We start from the raw sequence: 12,269 nt of genomic DNA on the forward strand, positions 1-12,269 counted from the left end.
ATAAATTCTAAAAACAAATTTAATTTATAAGAACACTAATTGGCAACTATCTTAAATAAAATTTTTTAATTCTTAAATTAATTACCATATACTATTTTCACGTGTAAGCTGAAAATTTTTCACATTTTTTTTCTTCATACCGAAGCTTGAAAGTCATCACTCATACAGCTTGATAATATGATTTATTAATGATTCAAACAGGAAAATGATATTATAGGTTAACTAACTGAAAAATGCTACTTTAATTTTATTTAATTCTAATATACATGTATCAAACATTTTAATATCAGTATCTGACTCAGAATGTTCTAACTATTGTCTGAAATCTTTGCCTGAGATAATTCCAAGTGATTGTCACTATTCTTTACTTCACCATTAACATTGCTGTTATCCATCTGTCAATAACACTACTCAGCAAAAGTGTAATTTTCAGTTTGAAACTAGCAGAATATGCAACCCCTTTTGTCTGGGCACCTTTCACTATGTAAAAATGAGGAGTTGTATTTTACTTAAAAAAGCAAGAGATAAAGAAAAAAAAAAATCTTGTCACTATTTAAGAATGGTTACTACAACTGGAAACCAAAGTAAAATTTGCCATGCTATTGTCAAAGTGCAAAATTATGCACATGCCAAAAATTTAGAGAAAGAGAGAATATTAATATAAAAAAGCTCTTTTTGTCTACAATGCTCTTAGCTCTATTTTTTGCATGGAAATGGAAAGTGCGTTGACAGGTAGCTTCAGTTCATTTATTATTCCAGTTAGTCCAGTTAAGTTATTCCAGTTAAGTTTAAGAATGGTTACTACAACTGGAAACCAAAGTAAAATTTGCCATGCTATTGTCAAAGTGCAAAATTATGCACATGCCAAAAATTTAGAGAAAGAGAGAATATTAATATAAAAAAGCTCTTTTTGTCTACAATGCTCTTAGCTCTATTTTTTGCATGGAAATGGAAAGTGCGTTGACAGGTAGCTTCAGTTCATTTATTATTCCAGTTAAGTTAGACAATCAATTATTCATAATTCTGGATATTATATATGTATAATTGGATTTGGTATATTCTGATTATCTGAACCCTCTGAAATGCATTCACAAGGCAACACATTATGTCACCAAAATAAATAACCCATGAAATTTTCAAAATATATTTACATGGCAGCCCAAAGGTACAAAAGTGTGCGCAGTAGATACCTCCCAACACACTTCCCCCCTCTAATCCGATGGTCATTAGTGTTTGCTGGATTGAGTGTGCTTTTTCCTAGCAAGGAATCATAATGGGATTGTGGAATTCAGCACCTCATGGGGGGAAAAGCATTGCATTTCTTCAGAAATATGGTGTTTTACCCAATAATACAGAATGTAACTATTTATGTTCCAAGAAGTTGCACAAGCATAAACAAGTAAATTTTATTGACCAAAATTTGTGCAATTCTCTAAATGTTTTCTAAGTGAAATTAGATAGTTTTTAAAAAAAAAATTACATATGCATTTCCTCAGAAATGTAAGTGTTTTGTTACCAAAGTTTCTGGCTTTTTTTATTTTATTAATTCATTGCTCTTATATGCAATTCTTAGTAGGCCCTCATTTAAAAAATTGCTGTTGCCATTTTTATACTAATTTGGTGAATAATTAGTTGGTAACAATATGCTGACTTTTCGGAGGGGTGCACAGGTAATCAGAAAGCATTCCTTATTTATAAGATTTAAATTCAACTTATCATGGGTTTTCACTCGCTAAATTTTTTAAGGAAAATCTTATCTCTTGGGTCTTCAAAATTTTATCAGCTTGCATTCTTAAATACCAAATAACTTCAATGTACCTCAAAACAAAAATCAGAAGTTACATTAATGACATTTTGGAGATAAAATGTGGTAAAATATACAATGTTAAAATGATGAATAAAAAATACTGATATACATGTTAAGCTACACTGAAACTGCAATGAAGTGAGAGCTTTTGCAGATGAATTTAACATAAATATATCAATATTTTTATTTATTGTATTCATGGTACCAACAATACAAATGATTTTATTTACAGCAAAGTAAAGCAGAAAGAAACAGGGAAGACAGCTTCAACAAAGTTAATAACAGAGTAATTAAAAAATGAGTACAATAAAATTTTAAATAATATCACTTGAAAAATGACTTACTTCTTCTTTTCTCATTTTAAGTAAGTGCATAGTTGATAATCTTTTCTTTTTTTTTTCTTTTGGTTTCTTTGGATATAATTCATTATCTTTTTCTTCCTCATTAGAGCTATTGTTTGAATCTTTAAAATAAAATAAAAAATTAATACAAAAATTCACACAGTACTATTCACATACAGATTACAGGAACATAAAATAAAATGGAAAAATTTACAACCACTCTAAAAACAAGCAGTATTTCTAATAACATAATTAAATACAAATACTGGATATCACCGATAGTCATGTCCTTTAAGGCAACTATCACCATAGAAAAACAATGTCTGGAATTATGGATGGTATATTATGAAGAAATAAGATAATGCACCTGAAAATAATGCTATTTGTCATACAAGAATCAAGAAGTTTTTAAACAAAAGTGTCAATTCATGCACAATAAATAAGAATGTATAACAAACAATTGTCAAGTTATACGAAATGTCAAGATGGTGGAAGTCATGTTTTCAGGACTCTACTGTTTTATCAGAATTTATTTCATAAGTTAAAAACTAAAATTAATTTAACTATAAAACCAAACACATTTGACATTCACAATGGACACATTTTAAATAATCAGAAATCAGTTACTTAAAGGAACTATAGAAAAGTGAAAATCAATAAGCAGCTAGCAAATTAATCAGCAACTTATTAAGATGTGGCAATTAAAAGGGTCCCTATTAAATAAAATACAGTACAAAGTCAGAAACCCGAACATCCATTATCTGGAATGATCTAAAATTCGGACCTCAAAACCACCAACAACATTTTTTCTTGTAGGCTTTACGCATGCACATTTGATTCTCCTCTTTGCACATAATAAAATATCTGCAGAGTCCCGATTCTTACTTTCACTTTGACACTAAATAAAATACAGTCAAAAGTCGTTAATCCGGACTCGTCGGGACTTCGGCGATTCTGGATTATCGATTTTTCCGGATTATAGATCATCAGTTTAAATCTCGTAAGATGGCATGCAGAAATTCTAAAATTAAAAATATGAAACCGTAATTTATGAAAAAAAGAACAATTATGATCTAAAGGGTATCAAAATTTACAAAAAAAAAAAAAAAAAAAAAAAAAAAACTTAATATTTATTTGTTTACTTTATTAAACATTTCTTTCAATGTAAGTTGTTTAAGTTGCTTCGTTTTATGTGATAATACTTTCTCTTTAATTATATAAACAGACATAATTTCTTGTTCAGTTACAAAGTTCCACTGTTCAAATCCCGTAATTTCTGTGCCGAGAATACCGACTAACTTGTCGATCAAAATTTTTTCGTTTTCACTAACCTCTCTGTCACCTTCTTCATGTCTTTATCCATTTTTTGCTGCAATTCCACTTCTTGTTTGATGGACGTAGAAACATACTTTCGTTTTGTAGGTCCTTTGGGAGCTCCTGCATCGAAAATTCTATTTGACAGAATCAAAAGTTCAAGTTTACTTTTATAAAATTGCTCTTACAGTCTGCAAAAAATAATAAGCCGCATCCAATTCGAAGATTAAGGAACAACGCAATCATCAACATTAACTGAAATAGATAATTAGATAATTTTAGCTTATACCGTCTGTTATACATTAAACGTGCACGCGAAAACGTATTCTGCACTTGTGCACATGCATATGCGCAGTCGTAAAAGTCTTATGCTCACGCGTAAACGCTTATGCACATGTATCAACGCGGCGCATGCGCAGAAAGTTTTTAGCTTTGAGGTCCGGATTATAGATCATTCTGAATTATGGGTGTCCGAATTAACGACTTTTGACTGTACCTTGTTACTGAAGAAACAATCATTTTAGCATAAATTTGTATGATTGGCTCCATCTGCTTGGCACAGATCTCAAAGAGAAACATTCCACATAGATACATCGTTGATCTGATGCCAACCTGGCGAATCATAATTTATTACACTTTCCTTTCACCTTCAACTTGAGTAATGACTCATGACCTCTAAAAACAATTTTTTTATGTTAGTAATTGAATAATAAAGGAGCATGGTAACCTTTTATGTTGACGATTACGCTTGGCAACGATTACAGATTTAAGTTAAATGCGCCATTCCATACGCTAAAAATAGGTTTTGTTGATGATACTCATAGACCCAAAGATTACATTTAGGGCTATTTGAATTAAGAACAACTGATTTGTTTTATTCACATAAACCCAGAACCAGCGCCAGGGCTCGTATGGCCGCATGAAGTCGCAGAATTTAAGACCCACCAAGACTGCATCAGTCGGTAAGATATCTAGCACCGGCCCTCAATAAGGCTTAAGTATATGTGGGAATTTATTTATTCAGAACTCTAGAAGCCTTAAGCATGTGCAAGAAATAGACAAAAGTAGAATAAATAAGTAAACTAATACAATTCAGTCTTAATCGTCTCAGCGCGTGATAGAAGCAAGATAAAATTTAATGAACAACTTGTCATTAGTCGCCAAGCTCATGATGCATAGCCAACTATGCATAGTGAAGGATAGCTAAATTTGATGATGATAGCAGCTAATTTTAAAAGTTTTCGGATATCACAAAACAAAGGTGAAATTTTCCAATTAACGAATTTTGTAAACAAATGTGGAGAAGCTGTAATAAAAGAAGATGATATAACAGAAGTTTTTCATTGCGATGACAATGCTCCAATTATCAGTCAATAAATGGATGGCGAAATTTGTAATATGGTTCTAAATCCAGAAAATACTGCGGTTAATCTTTGGATTATGGTAACTTGGCGATTTTTGGCAAAAATTTGGCAACAAGTGCAAAATCGAAAACTCTGCCGCGGTTTTAAGAATGGCACATACACGGTAACCATGTACACGTCGACCTATTTTTCACTTAAAAAACATTCCAGAATTGCACAAAAATGGTACTGCGCACACTCTTGACTTTATCCATGTACACTGCTTTTTTCTCATAAATTAGAAAAATTTGCACGAAAATGCAGGAAAATTTTGTGAATCTTTAAAGTCGGTAAAAAAGACATATATTTAGTGTCAAATATTTAAATTATTTCCATGCACATTTACTTCTACTAAAACGTATTCCAAAATGCTATAAACATATAATTCCCCAAATCACTATCATTTAATTAAAATATAATTAAATTAAAAAAAACACTACTTAAAATATAAATTAATAAAAATTAGCTTAAAATCTTAATTACTTCAAACTAGTTTATTGCTAATAAAAATTTTCCAATAATAGCATATTAATTTATTTATTCCTTATACAGTCAAAAGTCGTTAATCCGGACTCATCGGGACTTCAGCTATTCTGGATTCTGGATTTTTTCGGATTATAGATCATCAGTTTAAATCTGGTAAGATGACATGCAGAAATTACAAAATTAAAAATATGAAAACGTAATTTATGAAATAAAGAACAATTATCACAATGTTTTTTGTTAGAACAATTATCACAATGATAATTTTAGGACGCTGTTAAGAAATTTTATTTAACTGAACACACTTTAATTTGTACGCAAGGTAAGCGGATATTTCCTTTGTGTAGTGATAAGATGAATTTCCTTTTTTATGTTATTTCATTGCTTGATTTAAAATGTAGTTTATTGAGATTATATATTTTTTGTTGGTCCATGTACCGCCAGTTATCACCAAGGGACACCCGTAAATATATTTTTTCCGGTAAAAGTAACTTAGCAGGTGCAAGCTGGTAATTTTTGCAACTTTCTTTTAATTAGTTTATTAATTAAATTACATGGCATTATTTTGTCTTTTTTCGACATTCCCATACTATCGATATTTACTGCAAGACAGTAAACATTATCAAGACATGAAAAGAAAATATAGTAGCTTAAATACAAATTTTAATTATTAAATAAATATTATGTGATTCATTAAAAAATATAACACTTATATTTTTCCCAAATCTTTTTTGTGCTATTCTTCTTTCCAAGTACACAACAGTCTGTATACACTTAAAAAAAAAAAAAAAAAAAAAAAAAAAAAACAGAGAATTGCTGAGGTATGGTATTGCATGAGCTCTGGCAACATCAATTATCTACCAAATGCATTCTTCTTTCCTTCAGAGATTTTGCATCAAAACTGCATTCCTGAAGAAATTTTATCTAGTTTCTTCCATTGCTGGCAAATTTTAAAGTGCATATTTTAAAATTAAGACATAGAATATCGAGATTAGTTTATAAAAGCTCATGGAATACAACAAAAAGAACACATGCGAAAATGGAGACATTGCTTGTCAGAGTTTAGCACATTCTAAAAATCTCACGATTTCTGTTTCTATTATTATAAATGCATTAAAAACTGAAGTTTTTTATAATTTATAATTCTCACAAATGTCAAATTTTTTTTTCTTCCAAATGGTGGGCATTATGTTGGTTTTTTTTCGACATTGGCCACTCCTAAGGCCGGAAGTGGTGGCCATTTTATTACGGAGGCACCTAATACGCAGCCACCAACCATTACCTCCTATGGAGGGATGGAAAATTAAAACCATGCCTTTTCCGGGATTCGAACTCGGGCCCGTCGGTATCCTAGTCAGCTCCACTAACCACTATACCATCTGGGCAGCACAAATGTTAAATATAAGAAAAGTTCAATCTATTACTATAAAATTCACATACCTGATGTACTTAATTCCTCTTCGGAAATTACTTGTTTTTCAGCATCATCATCATCATCCAACTCATTCTTTGAGTCTTCAAACTTCTGTCTTTTGTTTCGCTTGTAATTCTGTGTAAAAATTGCATTTTTAAATATCTTTAAAAGAAGTAGAAGAAATTATGAGGGTAAAAACAACAATTAAAAACAAGATATTTACACATAGTATATTTAGTTTCAAGAGCAAATTTTTCAATTCTTCATCATAATTATTACAGTTATTTCTTTCTTACATATCTCATCATGTCTTGTGATAGAAATGCATACTGTGGGAAGAACTTACATTTTGATTCATTTTATGCAAGTAATAGCTGACATGGATTCAGAAAGAAAAATAAACAAAGCTATACAGATTCACTTCAAGATTGATAAAACTTCTGTTGTTGCAATTTATCTCACTTCTCTGACAGTAACATCAAATCAAGTCCATGAATTCCATCATGGCCAAGAGTACAAAGATTGAGTTTATCTTTGCCCATTTGTTACCTGTAATTGCCTTGGGCATACTACAGGCAACAAATGTGCTCAGCTGGATCCTGATTATCCTGATTTTGAAGCAAAAACATTACACGCTGATAGACATCCAATTTTCTCTGGAATTCAAATCCATGCCCAAGGTTATAGCAGCCAGCTTCTTTATCAGCATGTCAACAAGGTGGCTTGAAAGTATTCAGATCAGAAAGAATCAATTGATAAATTGATAGGTACACCTTGCAATACTATATAGTTAACAGAACTGTTCAAATTCCAATTTTTTTGGTCAATTTGAGAAGTGGCAATCTAAAATTAATGTGTTTCTTCTTTTTTTCCCCGTTATGCTATAACAGTAATTCTATTGCAATGTTGTACGAAATGTTGCATTAACTCTTCCAATACCTACTGAATAATAACTCTAAAGCAATAAAACTATTCCTTAAGGATCTTAAAAAAATAGGTCAGAGTAGAATTAAGGGTGCCCCTTGTATTATAGAAAACTTATTGTTTCATTTATCGTTAAGTTGTTCTTTCATTTATGATAACCTGAGTAGTTGAATGTTATGGAAACCCTATTACGACATAATTGGTTGCATTTTGAACGATGGGAAACAATTTGTAAGGGCTTATGGTGTGTGTTGGTTAGGATGTTCATTGCTTGTTTTGTGGTTTAGACGGTAAAATGGCTAAATGTGGTAAGATTAATTTCAAGTTTCTGCACGATCTGAAATGAAAGGGGAAAAGAGCACTCATTGACTGGTATGTAAATGAAGGTTTACTTACTCGCCATTGTAAGTGTGCTGTTTGTAGCAAGGAAATGTGTATGATCGAACGTCGGAGAATATTTTTTACTCTCATTTTTGTTAATTTATGTGGCGATGCCATTATACAAATTCTAGTTCAGATAATTTTAGGAAGTTTTTGGATGCTGTCAATTTTATTTGACTAAAGACAGGGAAATTTGTAAATAAGGTAAGTGGATATTTCCTTTTTGAAGTGCCAAGATGAATTTCCTTTTTTATGTTATTTCATTGTTTGATTTAAAATTTAGCTTATTGAGATTACATATTTTTTGTTGGCTGTTGTTCCTTTGACTTTTTAAGTGAATATAGATTGATGTGTACAAAGGTCAAGGGAGTGCGCAATGCCTAGTTTGTGCAATTCTCTGATGTTTTTTAAAATGAAAATAGGTCATTGTGCACATGGATACCATTTTTGTGCAATTATTTGACTTATTATTTTGGTTTTATGTAGCGGCAATTTTTAGCGCAAAAATCATTGCTACACAAAGCCAAAATAAGAAGTCAAAGAATTGCACAAACTCGGTGTTCATGTACAGCCAAAAATTGCCAATTATTGCCAAGGGGCACCTGTAAATATATTTTTACCAAGAAAGCTAATAGAATAAAATCAGTTTTTTCACTTACCCTTTTCAGCAAAACCAGGGGAAAATAAGGCTTTTTTGGGGTGTTTTTAATACTCTTTTTATAAATTTCCTGTTGAGGGGGCACACTCCTAAGTCCCTCATTTTGAAAAAAATTACTCTGCTTTATTCGTTGTTTCTGGCAGGTAAAACTTTATAATTGGTGTTACAAATGTAGGAAAAGTTTTATTATTCAGTGAGTGATTGTACCACTTTTTTCACATATATTTAGCTAAATACAAATCAAACTTGCTATCAACATGAACTGTACTTCTATGCAAATAATATTTGATTACAGGCAAAGGACCCTTTATGGAATAATTGTGCATACCCGTCTGGAGATCCTTAAAGTGCAGACTCTGTTTGATGGTAATGTGGTCAAAACCTAAATTTTTTCAGACCATATGCCTTTCAGCAGTCTGAAACCATAATGGATACTGGCAACACCCATTCAAATGTCACTCTCTCCAAACTAACCCTTGATCTATTCTCAATCTCTCTAAAAAAAACCTACTTGTCCTTCTTTCAATGCAAACTGTGACCACGTTCTCTTTCATACTTCAATTTTCCCAAGTTACTCTCATCCACTTCAATTATCACTTCTTTACCACCGATCAGAATACTAACATTCTCATAATACATTTCTTAACAAAACATATACCAATCAACAACAGCATGCTCACGCACTTCCACACTTCGCATCAAGATTCATTCCCCATTTTCAAAAACCAACATCTCATAATTTACGGCACATTACATATACTCAAATGGTTTTGGCTAAACTAGGAACCTTTCCTTACACTCTTAGAAACATCATCCACATTCACTTTTCCTTGCTTTCTACATCACCCTTTGAACAATCTATAGTTCTCTTTCTCTCACACAAATACATACAGTCAAAAGTCTTTAATCCGGACTTCAAAGCAAAAATCCGGACTTTCTGCGCATGCGACAACGAATAATGTGTTAATGCATGCGCATAATACATTGACGCATGCGTGTTTAATGTATAACGGATGGTATAAGCTAAGCGAAAATTATCTATTTAATTTAATGTTGCAGATTGCGTTGTTCCTTAATCTTCTAATTGGATACGGCTTATTATTTTTTGAAGATTGTTAGAGCAATTTTATAAAAGTATGCTTGAACTTTCGATTAATCAAGAAGTTCCAATTCTGGAGCTACCAAAGGATCTACAAAGCGAAAGCATGTTCCGATGTCCATCAAATAAAAAGTGGAATTGCTGCAAAAAGTGGATAAAGGCATATCCTTTGATTCTCTAATCATTCCGAAATATGTTTATCAATTTCACGCTGCTCTGCGGAGGGGGGGGGGACGCGGTGCGTAATGAACTGGAAGTTGATCTGTCAGCACTATCCTTATCTTCAGGGCAGATGTTTTTATTTTATTCGGCTTATAATTCCTCACTAAATGTAGTATTTCATCTCCACGTACTCCGTCTTTGATATGATTTAAAGCAAATTCCTCGTCATTATAAATATCACGAATACACATCAAATAGTTTTTTGGTTGCAATTTTCTAATTTCGACTATGCGTAATGTATGCTTTACGCATGTGCGTCTTGAAAGAAATGTTTAATAAAATAAACAAATAAATATAAAGCTTTTTTTTTTTTTTGAAAATTTTGATACCATTTAGATTCTTTATTTCATAAATTATTGTTCTTTATTTCATAAATTACGATTTCATATTTTTAATTTTATAATTTCTGCATGCCATCTTACCAGATTTAAACTCATAATCTGTAATCCGGAATCGTCAAAGTCCCGACGAGTCCGGATTAAGACTTTTGACTGTATTATTATCACATTTTGGACAAACAAAAGCAGCAAACTAAATTTCATACATCATTCCAACGCGGCACATTTCCCTTCCACTTTCAATAAAATGATAAATATAGATGAACATTCACTTACTTCTGTCAGCATCATAGATAAATTTATAGCAACTGGTAATATCCTAGTACAGTCAAAAGACGTTAATTCCCACACCCATAATCCGGACCTCAACACTACAAACTTTCTGCGCATAGGCATTTACAAGTGCATGTAAGACTTTTACGGCTGTGAATATTCATGTGCGCATGTGGGTTTAATGCATAACGGACGGTATAAGCTAAGCTAAAATTATCTAATTCAGTTAATGTTGCAGATTGCGTTGTTCCTTAATCTTGGAATTGGATCCGGCTTATTATTTTTTGCAGACTGATAGAGCTATTTTATAAAAGTAAGCTTGAACTTTCGATTATGTCAAATAGAATTTCCGATATATATTTACTAATATGTAAAGGATCTACAAAGCGAAAGTATGTTTCTACAAAGCGAAAGTCCATCAAACAAAGAGTGGAATTGCTGTAAAAAATGGATAAAGGCATATCCTTTGTTTATCTAACCATTCCGAAATCTGTTTATCAATTTCACGCTGCTCTGCGGCGGGGGGACGCTATGGCGCGCAATGAATTGGAAGTTGATCTGTCAGCACTATCCTTATTTTCAGGGCAGATGTTTTTATTTTATTAGGCTTATAATTCCTTACTAAATGTAGTATTTCATCTCGATGTACTCCGTCTTTGATATGTTTTAAATCAAATTCCTCATCATTATAATTCGCTTCCAATAGTGAAGAAAGTAAATTAAACAAATAAAATTAAGCTTTTTTTTTTTTTTTTTTGGAAATTTTGATAACCTTTAGATCATAATTGTTCTTTATTTCATAAATTAAGGTTTCGTATTTTTAATTTTATAATTTCTGCATGCCATCTTACCAGATTTAAACTGATGATCTATAATCCAGAATCGCCGAAGTCCTGACAAGTCCGGATTAACGACTTTTGACTGTATATGGTACAGCCTTTGAGAGATTTTAAAAATCGGCGGCAACACTAAAATGACTTGTTTACAGTTCATTATATGTGTCGTGTTTACGGCTCATAATAATGTCACCAATGTTCCAGGCTATTTGATCATCTAATCAGGTTTATATTTTACATTCCGGATTCAATTATGCACATAATTTTGATTAATAAGGTTAAGAGGGTTATTTTTATTCTTTTTTTCTTATTTAAGTGTGAAAATAGTTTTCATGTAGGTAACCAAAGAAATGTAATCCTGAATTGCATAACTGCAGGAAACAAGATTTGTAACAAGCGCTTCTATGGCTTTTCACGACGTTATGCAATTGTTTAAATTTCAGAAAGAAACCAATTATATATGATAGGATAAGGTTATTTGAAGTTGTCTGTATTTATTTCATCAAAAGTTAAATCCTAAAATATTATTTTTGTGCAATCTGAACATTGTCTATAACAGTGGTCGCAAACTGGTGGTTCCAAAAGCAATTTCATGTGGTCGGCAAATGAATTTCAGTTATGCATTTGTTGCAAATACAGTGATGCAAAAATTTCTATGTTTTACTTATTTGAAGTTTCAGTTCATTTTGCATTCATTACTATTAAACATGAATATGAGTAACACATCAGAAAAATATAAATCTTATTCAATGATTTAAAGATGCAAATTTAATTAA

At 31.5% G+C, this 12,269-nt stretch overlaps 1 protein-coding gene across 2 annotated transcripts in view; it reads right to left on the reverse strand.

Moving 5' to 3' along the window:
- The window catches only part of ais (DExD-box helicase 52), a 58,152-nt gene that overhangs the window by 42,518 nt on the left and 3,365 nt on the right, over nt 1-12,269 (reverse strand). For both annotated transcript variants that reach the window (XM_085819827.1, XM_085819828.1), the window contains 2 exons: nt 6,789-6,897; nt 2,152-2,270 (listed from right to left, as the gene is read on the reverse strand). In XM_085819827.1, the coding sequence (XP_085675953.1) occupies nt 2,152-2,270; nt 6,789-6,897 (228 nt within the window). The remainder of the gene's footprint in view (nt 1-2,151; nt 2,271-6,788; nt 6,898-12,269) is intronic.

Source organism: Stegodyphus dumicola, chromosome 7 (assembly GCF_044657685.1).
Source record: "Stegodyphus dumicola isolate Sdum_Otavi_A_Nest chromosome 7, ASM4465768v1".
Taxonomy (NCBI): domain Eukaryota; kingdom Metazoa; phylum Arthropoda; class Arachnida; order Araneae; family Eresidae; genus Stegodyphus; species Stegodyphus dumicola.